The sequence below is a fragment of the Xiphophorus couchianus genome, chromosome 5, assembly GCF_001444195.1.
Source record: "Xiphophorus couchianus chromosome 5, X_couchianus-1.0, whole genome shotgun sequence".
In the NCBI taxonomy this organism is placed as follows: domain Eukaryota; kingdom Metazoa; phylum Chordata; class Actinopteri; order Cyprinodontiformes; family Poeciliidae; genus Xiphophorus; species Xiphophorus couchianus.
Genome location: NC_040232.1, coordinates 10,232,108 through 10,250,837, shown reverse-complemented (window position 1 = coordinate 10,250,837; position 18,730 = coordinate 10,232,108). Strand labels below are relative to the sequence as shown.

The 18,730-nt window shown below is 38.3% G+C and overlaps 1 protein-coding gene across 6 annotated transcripts in view; it reads left to right on the top strand.

The window, feature by feature from the left end:
• Window positions 1-18,521, top strand: part of pik3r5 (phosphoinositide-3-kinase, regulatory subunit 5) — a 28,834-nt gene extending 10,313 nt beyond the window's left edge. For 4 of the 6 annotated variants that reach the window (XM_028018782.1, XM_028018785.1, XM_028018783.1 and 1 more), the window contains exons 2-18: window positions 1,873-1,988; window positions 5,630-5,745; window positions 5,838-5,906; window positions 6,259-6,397; window positions 6,827-6,896; window positions 8,051-8,228; window positions 8,317-8,482; window positions 9,216-9,284; window positions 9,371-10,218; window positions 11,184-11,309; window positions 12,812-12,943; window positions 13,058-13,151; window positions 13,561-13,637; window positions 14,545-14,638; window positions 15,802-15,884; window positions 17,065-17,180; window positions 17,380-18,521. In XM_028018782.1, the coding sequence (XP_027874583.1) occupies window positions 1,889-1,988; window positions 5,630-5,745; window positions 5,838-5,906; window positions 6,259-6,397; window positions 6,827-6,896; window positions 8,051-8,228; window positions 8,317-8,482; window positions 9,216-9,284; window positions 9,371-10,218; window positions 11,184-11,309; window positions 12,812-12,943; window positions 13,058-13,151; window positions 13,561-13,637; window positions 14,545-14,638; window positions 15,802-15,884; window positions 17,065-17,180; window positions 17,380-17,530 (2,628 nt within the window). In that variant the 5' untranslated portion in view covers window positions 1,873-1,888 and the 3' untranslated portion in view covers window positions 17,531-18,521. Of the gene's footprint in view, window positions 1-1,629; window positions 1,752-1,872; window positions 1,989-5,629; window positions 5,746-5,837; window positions 5,907-6,258; window positions 6,398-6,826; window positions 6,897-8,050; window positions 8,229-8,316; window positions 8,483-9,215; window positions 9,285-9,370; window positions 10,219-11,183; window positions 11,310-12,811; window positions 12,944-13,057; window positions 13,152-13,560; window positions 13,638-14,544; window positions 14,639-15,801; window positions 15,885-17,064; window positions 17,181-17,379 lie in introns of those variants that run through there. The other 2 variants (XM_028018784.1, XM_028018787.1) reach the window with 2 other exon arrangements.
• The last annotated feature ends 209 nt before the right edge of the window (window positions 18,522-18,730 follow it).

Sequence of the window (18,730 nt, the reverse complement as noted above, 5' to 3'; positions counted from 1 at the left end):
AACTTATATTAATAAAGAAAACTTAGACAAAGAGTCATTCTCAAAACAGAGAATTACTTTCTTATTTTGTCAAAATAAAAAAACAAATGGATGAGTTGTTTCACTTCTATAATTCAGTGTTTTTAAAAGATTTTCTTCTAATTTAAGGAAGTTTTTGTTCTGCTTCTTAGTTTTTGGCATTTTTAAAAATATTTATATAGAATGCATTGCTTTGGGAAAGTTTCTATGAGTCACCAGAAGAGTTAGAAATTATACAGAAAAGTCACCAAATGCATCACTGGGTCTCTTACTCTTCAACTTTGATCGGTGGATGTTAATCAAAAGGGCAGCATTGTGTAAAATCTACTTTTCTGTATCATATTATAATTTTTTTCCCTCATCCAAAACATACCTGGAATGTTACTACATGTTACTTCATCTTTCATGCATGTTTGAAAAATCCTCCAATCTCAGCTGTGCAAAACGCTTGGGGGAGCGAAGCTTTTAAGGACAAGGCTCCTCCTCGGACCGAAAGTTTCCAGGCTTCTCAGCTTCTGCCTCACACCAGACCAGCTTACAATTCAGTCAGCTCCTTCAGACTAGCCAGCAGCAATTGGCAAACACCTGTGGGAACTGCACATCTGCTGAGCTCATTAAATGATCTACTTCTCAGTGAAACACTGGTAAAAACGTTGCCAAAGGAGCAATGTTGTGATGACTTTTTGAGGGCTGAGGCCCAATTTCAAGGCCTTATAGTACAAAGTCAATTTTCTTTTAGGTCATATTTAATTTATACAGCATTTTTATAATAACTGAAAGTGACATTGTTACTTAATAGCGTCATTATAAAATGACACTGTCCCTTTAAAAATTTTTCCGATAGTTTAACGACAGTTCACTTGTGTAATCACCACACAGATCAAATCCAAACTAGATACATGTTTATGTACATTCATAAATGGAACATAATCAGAATTTTTTACATTTTTAAATCAGCTGCGCAAGCCTACAATATAAGGATCAGATTTAAAAAATAACGAAACCGCTGCTGTTTCTTGGAAATAAGTGGGCACTTGTGCTCTTCTAACAAACTTCTGTTTTTACCCGACCTCTGTTCTCCCCTTAGACATATGGGTTGGTGTTTTTGGTTTGGAAAGGTTGCAGCAACCGAGCTGCCGCACTAAAGCCTTAGCTGATGGTTTCAGAGGGATGAGCAAGATTGAGAAATCACTGTTTCATATATAATGAGACGTGTTCATAACAGAACTGAAACAAGTTGCCACACCTGGGTTTTCCTCAGTTGGTGCAGAGAAAAACAGACAGATGTAGTGATGGAATAAAAAGTTTAAAAAAAAGTGAAGTTCATCACATATGTGAGCCTTTGACGCTCTGGAAGTATATGCAGTTTCTCCAATATTTAGCAACTATCCACTTCTTAATTTTTAAAATATACAACACTCTTTCATTTTAATCTTTTTAAAAGGCATAAAACAAGTTGCAGAAAGTTCAGCTACCACACTGGATGGAAAAGTTCAAATAAGTCAACTTAAAGCTATTTGGATTGCTTTAGGATGATGTGGCCTTTGTAACTATAGCAACAAAACTTTTGAATAAAACAAAACAGGTATATTTGATCTTCCTCTCACTGAGAAATAACACTTTATGGTTTGTGTATCAACATGGCCTCATTTTCATCTTCACCGGGTGCTGTGCCTTTATGCAAAGCGATGACGGTAGCACAAGAACGTGTCCATGAAAAGGCTGTTTTTAAGGTGACACGATCGATGACTGCGGCGACATTTACCAGATAATATTCCACTGAAAACACAAGTGGGCTTGGCGCTATTTCTTTTGCTGGTTAATAACGGCACTTCTTTTCATGCTTCTCTGCAGTACCTGAGTGGTGAAGATGCAGCACACCACATGCACAGAGGACCGGATCCAGCATGCTCTGGACCGCTGTCTGGACGGGCTGAGACAGAGTCCCACAGCAGCTCACCACTGGAACGGTAAGAATCCAGACACTAATAAATGTTTATCAAGTTAGCTTTGGTTCAAGTGGGTTTAACAAGAATGTTTTGCACTGTTCCTGTAATATATACCACATTGTGATTCTCAAGGCCCTTTAGACTAAAAAAAAAAAGTAACTTGATTTCATCTTTTTCTGAGAGATTGTTGAAATATGTAAAGCTATACGTAAAGGTTTGTGCAATTGCCCCTGGCCAATGCATGGGCTTGAAACAGGAGAACAAAGTGGCAAATTGACCTGAAACCAAGCTGCATCTCCATCTATTCATGACTTTGTTTTGTTATCTATGAAACTTGTGTCCTTACATTTAAGTTTAAAGACAAAATATGGAAATTTAAATCTTAATATCATATTTGGGGAATCGAGTATGATTTCTCTTGAAAAAAAATCCCAGGTAGGCAAATATTGTGTGAATAATTTGGAGATGTTCTCCATAGAAAAATCCATAAATCGGTGAATCCATTATATTAAAAGGCGGGATCCACTGTAGTTACAATTGGTACTGAAGAGATAACCTCTTACATAAAAAAATTAAATATTGAATTTTTTTTGCTTTCCACCTTTCACTTTTATATCACAGAGGAAGAAATATTGATCACATTGTAAACTGAGCTGCCCATAGAAAACAATTAGAACATGCTTTAATGTGCGGATTAAATTTTTTATAAAACTAAAATATTAACAAGATCTTATGTCTTGAGTTCTCATGACATTAGAACATGATTTTTCTTGTCAAAGTGATGCCTTACATGACGTTCTGTTGCAAACGGATATTTTAGTAATCGAGTAATCTATCGATTATTCTTACAATTAATCGAGTAATCGGATAAAAATATAAAAAAATAAAATATTGGTAAATCTGGCATAACACCGGTGTTATTATCGGATATCAATATCAGTCCAATTTTTCATTTTTAAGCCTCTCTAACAGTTACTTTTTTGTAGTTTAGAAAACTAACCTGTAACAATAATAGCTCACTTTCTAAGTTAGCCTGAAGTTATACAAAAATCTGAAATTATATTCAATTTAATAATAAAGAGGCAGGCTCACAAATACGTTTATTAAAAATGTCTATGCTCCAGTTTTTAGTTTATGTATTCATCTTCAGTCAGGTTAATAGATGAATTCTCACCTTGCCCCATACCTGTCAAGCTTTGGGTTTGAGAATACGGGAAATGTCGGCTGGAGTGGAGTGGGGCAGGCAAACGAACGAACGAACGTACGAACGTACATAAGATGAGGGTAAGACGTATAAAGTCCGGGGGGGGGAAGACGAACGAACAAACCTAATGAATAATTAGGTCATTAGCAAGGCTCTGGAGAACTGATCTACACAAGAAGGAGGTAATTAAGCCATTTCATTCCAGTGTTTTGTAGCTGTGGCACATCTAAAAACTGCAGGACACCGGCCCTTGAGGGCTGGAGTTTCACACCCCTGTGCTAAGTAATGTTTGATTATATGACACAACACAACAAGAGTACAAAGTCAAACTCCCAATATACTACTGTTTTTGAAATGTGTGTCAAGATTGCAGTATAGAGGAAACTTGGTACATACTGCGATGTTCGGGCCTTAGGCTGTTCTTAAGTGTTGTAGCAAATTTGTGGGATTGCGCTTCTGTTTCTCAGAAATTAAAAAGCTGTCCATTTTCTGAGTAATATTTACACCCGAACCTCGAGATTGACTCTTGCAAAAGGCAGCAGTTTGCGCCCTCTTAGCACCCTTCGCTATCGCCACAGGCATCCCAAGCAACAGCTCTCACTACATATAAACACATAGATGTTTGAGCATGTTGTTGTTGGCGGTGACACTGTTGCTTTCAGGTCTACCGAGCAGCGTATTATTGGGGGTTGGAGGAAGTAGCGTGAAATAGACAGCTGGGAGGAAGTGGTTGGCACACACCGCACTGAGTGAGGCGTCATGAGGTAGGAGTTACAGCGGCGCACAGCATAAAAAAAACAAAGGCGGAGGATCAACATTTTGTCGCATGTACGTCAACCAGTGACACAGAATGAAACACTACAGAAGTACATAGCAGGGTTTTTACCTTGATCGACCCAAATCTGATTGAATCTCGAGCTGAAGCTTGAGGTTTTTTCAGGGCATCTTTCTAAGGATAATGTAAGCCTGCACTGTGATTACTTACTTGTTTGTACTATTCATGTAAAGTGCAAAAAGGATCAAATTTAAAGAGTACCAGTATAATGTAAAGGTAGAAGTTTAATTTTTAAATTAGGCACCTAAAGAGCTGCCAGTAAATCAAGTGATTATGAAACAAATTCTTCAATGTTTTTGGAGATAACCATCATAGCTATTTAGAGCAGAAACGTTCTGATGTGTCATCTACAAATATTTCTGTGTAACATTAATAAACTAAGTTTTGTTGTTCAATTGGAATCTGAGCTCTAAAGATACATGCACACTTGGAGAGTTATTGTTGCAGAGGTACTTTCACCTTTCAGCTGGCTTTGTAGGTGTGAAACATATCAAGTGAGTGTGGTTTTAAACGGGGTAATCTTGATTCTCTGTTGTTGTTTTCGACTTTCTGTTTCAAACTGTTGAAACACTTCAATTGCTCGGTAAAACAGAACATTTACTTGTTCATTTATCAAGCACACGGTATTTCTTAAAAATTTTTAAATCTTTGCTGAGAGGGTCTATTCTAAAAGTTTTAATTATCTTCTAGTCACGCAACATATTTTATTGTAGCGCTTCTTTATTTTGCAATTTGTTGTTGTAAATCTGTATGTATAGATGGTAAACTTATTTACAATTTTTTGCAACAGGAAACACATCTAAATTATCTTGTACAATCAGATATATAACTAGATCGTGTACAGGTTGCTATATAAAGGTGACAAAACACACCATTAAAACATGTTGCTACTGACATTTGGAGTCTTGAAGACTCTGTTTTGATGTTGTCATGATTATAAAATTAATTGCAATGTTTTCTAACATTGTATTGAATTGCTATTTAATTAAACAACTGATTTCAAAGAAGTTAATTTGTTAATGTGATTGTATTTTTGTCTAGCCAGTCCATTATTATGCATTGCTTTTACTTAAGACTAATACACATCTACTATACAAGAGTAGCTGTGCTTCAAAAATGAAGCGAATATGTCTAGATAAGACAGAAGGCAGTGTAGTGAGTCGAGGAAGAATAACTAATGCTTCCAGTTATTCAACCCAACTTAATAGGCTGCCCCAAATGGTGGCAAAAAGCTACAATGGTCAAGCAGGGTGTGCAAAGATTGGCATGGTTGCATTAATTGGTCATTTTTAATGTTCTGGATAAATCACAAAGAATGACATGTGGAACAGAGGAGTTACTGCTGTCACATTACAGATATAATACAAAGTCTTCTAAACATGGTTTGTTCTTAGTCATGCAACTTTGCATTAGTCTCACAATTTATTACTTTATGTTAAAAGACACTTGTTAATTATTGTTTTTATTTTCCCTTTCATCTTGCATTGCTCCTATTTCTATTTCTATCAAGTCGTTTAAAATCAAGCACCCTATTTATGCCTACTCTATTTAAAAAAAGATTGATCTATTAACTCGGTCCCATTTATATCACACACATGTGTTGTGCTCGCTACCGCATTTCAGTGCTGATGTGCTCTGCTGGTCAGTCGATGAATCGCTGGAGCTTGGAGGAGCTCGTCAAAAGAGATCCTGAGAACTTCCTCATCCTTTTGCAACAGATCATCAGGAAGACTAAAGAGGTGACCACCCGTTCAAAGAGATCCTTCACACTGCAGAATGATATTAATTCAGTGCTCACTAAGCATCTCTTTTTCCCTGTGTGTGTGTCCAGGCTCAGGATCAGTGTCAGTATGAACTGGTGGCGCCGCTCGCCATTATGTTCACTTCCACCCTGCTGCAGGTACGACCTCTCCAAATGCAAATGTCATCAGCACAGCTAACCTTTTTTAGCCAAAGAAAAACGATTTACCATCCAAAGCACACGTAGGAAAACTCTGTTCATCAGGTCACCTTTTGTAGTTCCTCTACTGAAACCTTCATGAGGTTAGTTTGAAGTGTTACACGCAAGCTAGAAAAAAATGTTCAAAGTGATGCACCTAAAGTAACTAATTACAACAAGCAGTGGAAATACAAGAAAGAAAAATATGAAATTGCACTTTTAAATGCGAGTAATGTAGCTAATATGTTCATTTAGCCTATCCCAGAGCAATAATTTTGTTTAGCTAAATATCTCATTTATGTTTTGGTTGCAGACTCCATATTGTCCCCCAGACACTGAGCTCCTGGAGGAAGCCTTGGAGGTGTTTTACAGCTTCCTCACTTGGCCGGAGCCGTACTGCAGTGTGTGCAGAGAGCTCCTCTCCATGCTGCAGATGGAGATCAAGGCACCTGGTAAATACAAAGAGACACTAGTTTCAGATTCTTTTCGTTTCTTACAGGACGACCTTAATAAATGTTTGCAGTTATTAGGAGAGCACTCCCCCTGGTGGCAAGTTTAGGCTTTGCATTTAAGATGATGATTTTGTGAACTGCAGCATCAGGGCGGGACAGAATGAAGTCCCAGCTTCGGGATTTGTGGGCACTTCTTCTTCTTCTGTGAAAGCGGATGTATCTGTAACCTCTACGGAACAAAAATCAGGAACAGTGGAGCAGTGAAGTTTACAGAAACAACCAATGGAAATGCCATCAGATAAACTGAATGAAATAATTTGAATAATCTGAATGAATGTCTGTTGGGTAGTAGGTAGTTATACCTTAAAGGTGGCTGTACTGATCTCGGCTGATTATCTGCTTTTATTTTTTTTTTCACTTTTCTCACAGGAATTTCCTTTCAGAGGCTGGTTAGAGAAGAGCAGGGTCTGAACAGCTCGGACTATACTTCAAAGACCATGTATGTGCACATTGTGTAGTTCCTACCTGGAACTTAACATTTGCTAAAGACTTTATAATATAAAACAAATTCCTTTCGCTGTAGCATATTGAAAAATGTACATAAGAATCTATGGTGTTATTCTCACAGGCTTAAAATGTATTTTAGGTGACTGACCAACAACAAAATCTGGCAAATTTCCATCTATCCATTTTTTTTGCAATGTTCTAAGTTGAGCATCCAGTCCAGTCTGAAGTGTTTTACTGCCTCCAATAAGTTTTCCCCCCAAAGATTTCCCCGTTTTTAACTTCATCCGTTTTTTCTATCAACTCTGAATTCATTGTCCCCATAACATGATGGTGTCAGTGCCACCATTCACTATTGCAATGGTGTGTTAAGGATGATGTGCATTTTCCTCCATACTGTGTTTTGCATGTAGGTCAAACAGTTTGCATCTCCTTTGATCAGAGCACTTTCTTCCCCTACACAACTGCTTATGGCTTTCTCCTTACCACACCAGATTTGATGAACACTCAGTTTGTAGACGCCATGTTTTTGATTGCTTTAGACTCTTTTTCAAGGGTTTAAGGCAGGGTTTAAAAAAGCTCTCCCTGTCTGCTGTGTTCTTTGGTCTTCATGATTCTTGTTCTTTAACATTCTCTAATAACCTTCTGGAACCTTCAGCTAAATTTAAGCTGATGTTAAATTGGACACAGATTGACTCTGTGTGCTAATCAGGTTTCTTCTGAAGCCAGTTGGTTGCATTGGATTTAATTTAACCTACCACTCTTCACTTTTTACATGTTGATCTGTCACCTAAAATCCCAACATTAAAGCTTGTGGCTGTAAATAGTCTTTTTGCAAAGGACTATTCATGTTCTGTCCAAATTAGAATATGATTTAGCTCTGCAACTTCTGCTTTTAATTTCTAATGGTTCTATATCTGATGTGATGTCACACTTTAACACAGTAAAAAATGGAACTGCTGCCCACACTGTTTTCTCGAACTACTTTAATAGTATCTCCTGTTCTGGGGAGAACTGTTTTGATCTTGGAAATCCCCCATTCTCACCCTTCCTCACACGGATAATCTCATAAACAACCATGTAGCATCCTGTTTGCATCACTCCCTGCGTGACACTGAACTCTGCCTGACTCTATCTCTCTGCTGCCAGCAGTACTGTGCTGCTGATGAACCCCGATGAGGTTCCTGCCGACTTTCTCGCCGTGGCCGAGCAGCTGAGTCGCATTCAGCACTCGCAGAAAGACACCTACATCACCTTGATTAAACACGCCTTCCAGTCTGCGCTGGGCACCAAGTATCCTCTGCAAATTATCCACAAGGCCCTGGAGGTACGCTCCCAAAGCTGGACGCAAAGTCCTTTGTGTACCATAAAACATGAGAGAAAACACGTTTAATTTAAAATTTTTACTTTTGTAGCCAAAAACTGTGAGCGAGCTGAAGGAGATTTTCTTCTTGGTGAGCGACATCTTGGAGACGGCCGCCATGAGTGATCCGGGTACAGCTCGAAGTCATGTTATCCAAGAACTGGAGCGTTTGAGGAAGACACTTAAAATCCCTTTGTCTAATGGGAGGATGTCTGATGGTAAGATGATGCTTAGCAATAAGCAAGAGGTTTAGGATATGGCTGGAAGGATTGCTAACATTTTCCTAATCCAAGGACTCAATCCAAGATCCATAACAGAAAGAGCTGGGCTCTTCAGAAGACTAAAGCCGATTAACTTGGCTGTAATAGGTTTAGCTTCCTGTTATTTGATGAAATCTCACCCTCTGTGTAAACATAGCTGTCTAAATGAACACCTGGCATTCTTCTGTAGAAGCTTCTAACACCTTTCTGCACTTCCTGTCGCTTCATTTTAAAGGTACACTATATTTGAAGGGGTGTGTTTTGTTTGACATCGCATTGTCATAAACAAAGTTTTTTTAATTGACTTTTAATGTAATTATTTTGCATAAAAGTCATTATTTACCAAATAATGGTAAGTTGACACTTCTAATGCAACTATAAAAGTGTCAGTATATACCAAATGACACTTCATGATAGTCATAAACATTCATGAAGACACCTTCATGTTCATGACAGGTGCTATGTCATGTTTATGACTGTGTAATATCCGTTTCCACTGTGTTCATTCAGTGGAAAAATATCCAATCTTTAATTTTGGACACACCGATTACCAATCTGGACCAGATGAGTAAAGTTAGTTGATTTTGGTCATCAGTAAATTTCTCTGTGTATCTCCTGATCTAACATAAAAAGATATTACCATGTGAGCTGGAATCTGACCATATTCCACTTGTTCTTTGCTCATTTCCAGGAAACCTTCAGACTTTACCTTTACCCACAGCCAAAACGTACATGTTTCACTGGGAAAAGGATAACTTCGGTAAATTCTACAGCTTAATACAGTTACAATCTAGATGCTTTTCTAATATTCTCCACAGCTGATCTGAATGTTTTTGACTTGAACAGACGTTCTCCACACCATTGTGGACCTTGACGTTGATGAATTTGGCGCCTCTGAGGAGGCTGTGGAGGAAAAGGAGGATGATTCTGATGACGAGCAGGATGGGACCGAAGATGACGAGGAAGGTCGAGAAGTGGGTTCTGCTCTAGTCTGTAACGGCAGTCACCGTGTCTCTACCTTTTCCACTATCTCCTCCACCTCTACCACCTCCAAAGACTCCATGTTCTCCACCATGTCTCTGACCTCCGAGTCCTACCCGCCTTCCCTCTTCTCTGTCACGTCTGGGGTTGACAGCGACTACTTCGATGACTCCGACGACTACATCAGCTCCTCTCCTGTAGCTGAGAAGTATTCTCCGAAGTCGAGCAAGGTGTCGACTCGCCTCAGCCAGCACCTCCACCGACTATTTATTAAACCCAAGAATCCCAGGATGCTCTCCAGGGCTAAGAGCTTGGGCAACTCTGAATCTAAAGACATTCTGGTGGTGCGGGAGACTCGCTCCAACTCTCTGCCCCAGCAGGTGAAATTATTCAGCTCTGATTCTCTGCCAAGGCTCCAAAATCAAGCGCTACAACACATCTGCTTTCGAAGGAGGCCCATCCTGAGCAGCGATGAGGACAATAAGAGTACCACGTTAAGAGTGGTGGTGTTCGGTGCGGATCATGTAGCAGGGAAGGTGGCCCGGGCTTACAGCAGCTTGAGGAGGAAAGAGAGCACATGTCCTCGTCTCACAAGAGCCTTTAACCTGCAGTTCTACTTTGTGCCGGTCAAGAGAGACTCAGGATTCTGTCATCGGAGGTCTTCCACTCCTATGCCTCAAACTGGATCTCCGAAAGGATCAGGCCTTTCCTGGGTGAGTAGTGAAAAACTGATTAAACTATTTAATATCCTAAGTTTTTCTTATCTGTTTATTCATAGGTTCCATGTAAAAAAAAAAAATAGATTGGGAAATTCCCTGATGTAAACGCAGTGCTTTTCTGTCAAGGATCAATCAGTTCCAGTTTCCAGATAAGAAACTGAAAACTATCTACTCTACAGAAAGATGAGATTAGAAGTGCCTTTTATTAAATGCAAATATTGTGCAATGCAAATGTTAAAATTGTTTTCCGGGAAATGAGAATAACAATTTGTATTTATAGATAACCCAGTTTACACAGAACCCAAGTCAGACGAAACACTTAAAGATGAGGTGTTGTTGCACTGGTATTCTGGAAGAGCGAAAAGTTTGAAAACAAATACAATATTTGGATATAATATTTAATGACTTTATCTGGTAAGCCAGCCAGATTTCAACTGCAATTTCTTCTGTAAATTCAAAATTAATGTTATGGTTATATATATTTTTTAAATGATCATAGATGGACTGAGAACTCTATGAATTTCAGTCTTTTGTTTCTAACCTTTGTTACTGCTGCCTGAAAATCATACAAAATAAAGGAAGACAGGACACCAGAGTTTTTAATTTTAACTTTAAATTAAACCATGAATTAGCTCATGAAATATGTCAGTCAGTAAATCACGGGTGTGTACATTCCAGGCATGAATGTGATGAATGAGGAAAACAAAAGTCAAACATAAAGTGGTGAAGTTGGATTCAGGGAATTCTTCTTTGAACCCATGACAGACTGAGCTGGTCGGGCCCAAATGATCCAAATATGCCCAGGTCATTCAATAACATAGCAACAGCAACACAGAGCAAAACCAATAAACAGGTTGAAAAAATAACTGGATTTCACAAAGCCATTTAAACCTGCCTAACTACTGATGCCGACATGGAATGTAAAAGTGAAGTAACACATGTTGTTTTTGCCTTATTAGGACCAGAACCACACAGGCACAGGCGACAGCACTAATGACATTGCACATCTCCTGGGCATGTTGGACCCGTGGTACGAAAGAAACACCCTCAGTCTCCTCAAGTTGCCTACCAACGTCGTCTGCCAGGTACAGAATGTCGACTTTCACTGGTTATTTTTTTTGTTCTTTTTACATTCTGTGAAAAGAAAGTAAAAAGTAAATTTTTTTGCAATTACTGAGGTGTAAAAACACCTCAGTATTTATCATTTTGAGTGATTACTGAGGTATGCGGTGACTTCATGTCATGTTACAACTGCAAACATTAATGTGTTTTATTTGAAATATGTAATAGAGCAACACAAAGTAGTGCATAATTATGAAGTGGAAGAAAAGGCACACATGGTTTTCTAATGTTCTTTAGACACCTTTCCCTTTTACCCATTAAAATAACTGGAAAGTGTATGACACAACTTCAGACTCACCAGGACATGGCTTTCCACCTAAATTAGAGTGGATCACTGTGAGATATGATGAAAGACACAGCCAAGATGTCTATTGTAATTCTGATTAATTGTTCAGAAAGAAGAGTCTGTTGAAAAGACTACCAATTGTTGTGAACTGCACAAATCTTAGCTTTATGGAAGAGGGTCCTGAAGAGATCCACTTAAAAAAAGAAAAAAACACATAAAAGTCCCATTTGTATTTTACTAACAATGCTTCTAGGGGAATCAGTAAACAAGTGGAAAGTTATGCTTTGGTCAGATGAAACCAAAATTAAGTTTTTTGGTATTTATGGAGAATGGTGTCACCATGATGTTGGGATGCCTTTGATTGGGAAATGTAAGGAGCTAAATGTCAATCTGTCCTGGAACAAAATCCCTGCGAGAGATGCTGCAGAAGGAAAATTAGCCTAGACATACAGCCAGAGCTACAGTGAAACTGATTAAATATTCATACTTAATGTTAAAAAGGTTCCGTCAAAGTCCAGATCAATTGAAAACGTGCTAAAACCTGAAACTCTTGTTCATTGATGCTCTGGATGTTGCAAAAAAGGGGTGAAGAATTTGGTTTAGATGTACAAAGCTGGAAGAGAGATACAGGGAAGCCTGTAAAATACATCTACTATTGCAGAAAGCAGAACAATGCATTGACTCAATTCACTTTTTTTTTTATTTCTAAGGCAAATTCAAAAACATGTCCTTTCAAGGTTTCCCCCAGAAAACTTGCCAAGCCCAGTGGCCCGTCTTGTTTTTGAGTTAAAAAATGTTTAAATTTGACAGGAAATTTGAAAATATCACTTGATAATTATGTGTTATTAAAAGATTGGAAGATTAACACCTGAACACCAACTATAAAGTCTTAAAAATGCTAACATTTTAAAAAGACTTTTAAAAAATTAACAATGCTTAGCCTGGTGGGAGTGCAAGCAAAGCCTGGTGGCCCACCAGGCTTATAATCCAGGCCTTTTAATTCCACTGTTGGTCTCTCACATAAAATCACAAAAAAGGCTGTAACATGACAAAAATAAAAAGTTTCTGCGTTATTACTTTTGGAATGCACTGTGATTTAGTGATGTCTGATGTCATGCTTCAACCTTGCTTGCACCGCGTTGCCTGGAACTTTACGCTCATATTTAAATGTTGTTTCAGCAAACCTCAAAAACTGAGTCGGCCTCCTACGATAGCTCCTATGAGCAGCGTCTGCCCATCCTGGCCGACTTGGTTCTGTACTACTGCCGCTACGCAGCACGTCCGGCTCTCATCCAGCTTTATCAGGCTGAGGTAATTCACGCTCACTCAACTATGATACGCACCCTTGTTTCTTTAAACATCCTCCTTAATGACATGCTTCACCACAATCCTCTGAGTGATTCTCATACTTTGGGTTTTTTGCAGCTGATGCTGGCATGTGGAGAGAGGAGGACCGAGGTGTTTGTTCACTCCCTGGAGCTGGGTCACACCGCAGGAACACGAGCCATCAAGGCCATGGGTGAGTGTGGCACGCAAGCAAGCACATAACCTAGCAACCTCTACACATTTTTATGCAGTTAAATGCATCATCGGTTAAAAATGAATGGGGGCTGTATTCATAGAAGAGGAACAACTGCTTTTTTATGACACCATTAACGTCACTTCTTCTTTCACCTCGTTAGTTACTGCTGCTTGCACTTCTGGTTTTTCATTTCCAAACAGAAGTAAATATTCAGGGAAAGCTGACCACACCCTTTGCTTTGCAGCTAATATATGGAAAAAAAAAATTCCGGCACCAAACATTGCATAAAAACATATTTTGGTTTAATAGGTAGTATATCTAATAATGGAATGCGTTATGCTTTAATATATAACCCAAACTGTTATTGTGATGTTGGTTTAAACGTAGGTCCTGTTCTTTATTCCAGGTGCTGCCAGCAAACGCTTCGGCATTGATGGAGACAGAGAAGCAGTGCCTCTTACACTGGAGGTGGTTTACAACAGGGTAAGACAATCACAAGTTAAAACTGCATTCTGTAAAAGCTGTAGTCTTAAATGTGTTTTTTTTCAGTGATAAAGCACACCACTTTTTTAGCTCTTGCTGATTTTCCTCTTTTAATAAAATTAGCTGCTTTCAGTTTCTGTCACTTTCACTAGACTAGCAAAATCACATCCTCAAAACGAGTGCTCTGTCCTGAAAAAGGTCATGCTCACATACTTTCAATGTTTTTGAAACATTTTTACTAGATGTGCACTGAGAAATCTAATTAGAATCAGCTTAGTTTGATTTTTTTTTTAGCTAACCACACCTAAAAGCTACCAGGTCAGGCCGACGACAACACTCTTCTGTGTGGACGCTGTTACCAAGGGAGAAAAACTACTATCGTTAGTATCAATAGATAAACAATAACAGGAAAGCCAAACAGAGTACAGCAAAGTTGCTCTTTCTGCTGTTTAAACGTCTCAGTGTTATGGAATATGGTGGATTTGAAATGTTTCAAATATTTTCTCTATATTCCAGCCTATAAAATGTGCTAAGAAGAACCATTTTGAAAGGTCAATGTTTGATGTTATATTGATAAATTCATGCTGATCAGATGTGAACAACACCAACGTTATATGCGTGACCATTACATTCATGCATTCTAGTTGGGTATTAGTGATACACATCTGTTTTGTTTTGAAAAGACAAAACTTTCACATATTTCAATCATAACTCCAGCTTGTGATAAAAAAAAGATCTGTTTCACTCATCCATTCCCTACATGTTGTGTCCATCACATAATGCAACACATTGGCTGTATGCAGTTATTCACTCTTAGTCAGAACTCTGTTTTATTGATTCCCGCGTTACACTGTCAGTGTTCACTGCTTTAGAGTGTTTTATTCATCCATCTTTCCTTCTCATTCAGGTGGTTGTTAGTGGAAGAAGCCAGTGGAAAAGAGAAACCAAAGTCTGTACTTCAATGAACTTGATCAAAGCATGCAAGAACCCTGAGGAACTAGGTAGGCCACTATTTGATGCGCTAATGTATGGCTGCAGATTAATGCGCATGTATTTTTGTTTCTATATCTGACAGAAGATTAAAGTTTTGTTTTTTTAAATAGCAGTATTGTTCAAAACCTTTGAGTCGCACACTGCTCTTTTCTTTTATCCTTCTAAGCAGTCTGAAATAATGGTTCTTCAGGCTGTCTGAAGGACATTTTGTGTTTTTCATTGTACATTTGCTACTTTTTGCACTCATTTTCAGACCAGTACAAAAGGTCATATTTAAGTTAATGCCATCTAGCCTTTGTTTGAACTGTTCTAGAAAAGTAAGAGATGAGCCAGTTTCATGTACTAATAATGGGTAACTTGGCAAAGAACCAAATTAGGCATTGTGCAACCAGTAGTCTGTCAGAAAAACCCACTTTGTTAGAATTTCCTTAACTAAATATAGGACAAATAGCAAAGATGCAATAGTCTGATGGAATTTAAAGAGCATTTTTATACCAACAAGGGGATTTCCAAAGAGCTATCAGCTGAAAACTTGCACACAGATGTTTGTGAGGTCCTGGCAGCTTCAGGATTGACTGGTTAGTGGTATCAAGCCTTGCCGAGGTTACAAAACGTTAATTTTCTATCACACAGTTACTGCAGTTTAAAGTTATGTAATGATACACCAGCAGTTTTCTCTAGCTGCATGAAGCAAAGAGTAGTGCATGTAATTACAGGACCAACAGTTTGATGAAAGATGACTGCTTTACTTTTCCCTCGCTCACAATAAAGTCAGATTTGACTGGCTGGTTTAATCTAAAGTAGTTTCCTGTTGTTAGGGTGCCTAACCTCAGTCTAGTCGATAGCTGTGAGCCCGTTTTATTTCGATGAGACTTATTAACAAACTCCTATTGGCTTGTTGTACTTGTGTTACTCCATAGTGACCAAAACTGGGAAAACGCCCCCATCAAACTGAGAAACTCAAATTAATTAAAGGTTTGATTTTTGTAGCATTTCTACAGCAGTGTTGCGACTGCGACAAGAGACTCATTTGTAAAAGGTCTCCAAGTATATCTGATGTATATACAGTATTTGTCACTTTTTAACATATTTCCATGTTGAAAGCCTTGAAGTGTGTGAAACTTCTGTCAGAGGCGAAAGTGTTCTAAATGTTTACATAAATCTGTGCCAGATTCGAAGATGGAGTGTCTGCAGCTCACCATGACTGAGGTCCTGAAGAGACAGAACGGCAAAAGCAAGAAGGGCTACAACCAGGTAAGCTTGACGTGACATCAGCCCGTCTCAGTGGTTTGTGGTTGGAACGGTGTCGCGTATCGGTGTCGCAAACAACTTTGCAGCTCTGAGCCTACAAAGACGCAGATCTGAATTTGACTTTGATAGCATCGTATGCTCTGATTTCACAAATAAAAACACAAATGAAAGCAGCTTTTCACACAAGCGGCTCGATAGAGCAAAAACCCACAACACAGAATATTTGTTTTTGCGCCTTAGCAAAAAAAAAAAAAAGTTTTCTCAACATTACAGCTCAGTCTCTCACGCACTTAAGAGTTTTCAGTCATTTTAAAATGTTGTGCGAAGGCTGGTTTCAATTTCTTATAATTAACCAAAGTAAAACAAATCTGTTTTCTGCACAATGCCTTGCAAAAGTATTCATGTCTCTTAAAATTTTCCACATCTTGTTTTACTAAACCACAAATGTCAATGCTTTTTACCGGAATTTTAAGAAAACCAGTAGAAATTTGTAATAATTGTGAATTGGGACAAAAATGATACATGGTTAAGTTTTATTTTTTTCAAAGAAATAATCTGGGAAGGGACAAGTGCACTTAGATTTATCTATATTTTATGCCATACATAAAAAACAGTTTAATCTGTTATCTTGAGAAGTCAGCTAATTCAAACATCATTATGAAGACGAAGGAGCACAGCAAACAGGTGCAGGAGAAAGTTGTTTAGAAGTTTAAGGCAGGGTTGGGTTATAAAATAATACCTCAAGCTGTGTTCAAAGGGTTATTGAAATAGTATGACATAATTGCAAAACTATCTACAGCTTCAATAGGAGAACCTATGACAGGACATCTATTGGCTGTGCACTTTAAATCTGGCCATCGTGGAAGTTTCCCATTGTTAAAAGAAAACTATGGGAAGTACTCTTTGCAAATTTGCCACAAGCCATTTTATAGCTAGCGTGTGCAAATAAAGTGCTCAGATAAGATGGAACCAAAATTGTGAAACACAACATGTCACAGAAAAAACCTAACATTGCTTGTATTTCTTTCACTGCACAGTTAAGCACAACTTTGTGTTGGTCTGTCACCTACAATCCAAATAGACCACCTTGAAGTTTATGGTTCTATATGGAGAAAATGTGAAGCTTTCTTAGTGCTTTAACCAACCCAAAAATTTATTGCTTTTGTTTGGCTCATCTTTGTAGCAGCTCACCGTGACTGAGGTGAAGGTGGACAAGGTGCAGGTCAGTGGAGCTGGAAACACGACGTTTGCTGTTTGTCTGGACCAGGATGAAAAGAAGATACTGCAAAGTGTCACCAGGTATGGAATCAAATGAGAAATTAATAAAACAGATTCCTTGATAGAAATAATGCTGCTACATGCTGAGAAATTAACTTTATTTTTCAGATAATTTACCATCTGATCTCATTGTATTGTCTCTTAAGGTGTGCCATTTTCTTATCTGCTGACTCATGCTCAAGTGTTTTCTAACCCTTGTGTGTCCTCCTGTCTCATCCAGATGTGAAATATCTGTGTGCTACAAACCTGACAGCTCTGCTGACTGGAGGCTAAGAAAATCCCAGGCCTCTGCTCAGATCCAGCCTCTCAACCCAACCTTCTGTTCTCTGCTCTGCCTACCCATCGTAACCTTCAGCGGGGCTCTGCCCTGAAAACGTTCATCACTGGTGTCACTGGATTCTATCGGAAAGATCTTCAGCACTGCCATTCATTGTACACTTTGCACACACTGCAGGAGGAAAAGCACTCAGGACTTTACGTGGTTGTGCCTGTTTGTTGTTTTGTTTTTTTAATAGTTGGATTCAATCCAATATGGCTGACTTTGAATGCAGGTTTTGGAAACTAAGCCCTTGCACAATGAACTCCAGGCTTGGCTGTCCTCTGACCACACCAGTACTCTTAACTCGTATTAAACCAAGAGTGTCTGGAGACAGGATGGGTTTTATCTGTGCAATGCAGGCCTTTGCTGTTATAAAAGAACGTTTTAAGTTTGACTGCTTTGTTCTGAGTTCCTCTTTTTGAGTTTGTAGACAGAACTGACTTTGACCACATTTACAGTAGAACATATAATGGTTGATCAGGGTAAATATTAAAATTAACAGGTAAGATGGGATTTACTCTGGAATCACCATGACAACATGTTTTGGTCAAGCCACATGACCATCGATTCTGACCCGTTGCAGATTATTTGACAAAATCTGAGAAAGCACACTATAAGATGTACAACATGTAAATTCTTTGCTCTTAAGATATTTCATATTCCATGTACTATAACTTTTATTTGATTCAATAATGTTTTTATGTGTATCATAATCTGATAATATTTCTCCCAAGGAGCTACTTCTGTCGCAGTTTTAACCGCAGCTATAAATATGACCACTAGGGGTCTCTGTTGACTTTTCATTAAACCTCCACTCTATGGCACATGTAAACATAATTTGAAATCTCTGTAAGTACTGTAATATATCATGGGGCAAAGTAATTACAATCCAACTTTAAGATGATAAAATGATCAAGAATAGAGATGGATATGATGGTGCTGCAAAATGCACTCACTAGGACATCTTCCTATGTAACTGATTACCGATAACTGCACTTTCTGAAAATGTAATACAGCGCATAACAATAAAATGTATTTTGTAATTTTTGGGAGTTTTTTCTCTAATCAAAAAGTAATGTATTTATTTGTAAGCGATATTGCACACATCATAAAACAATCTAATTTTTTCTAAAGGAAACCCCTTTGTACTTGCTACTGTTTATTTCAAATGCCTTAGAAAAGTGGCTAATAGGTTAACCGCAGCTATAAATGTGTGTGTGTGTGTGTGTATATATATATATATATATATATA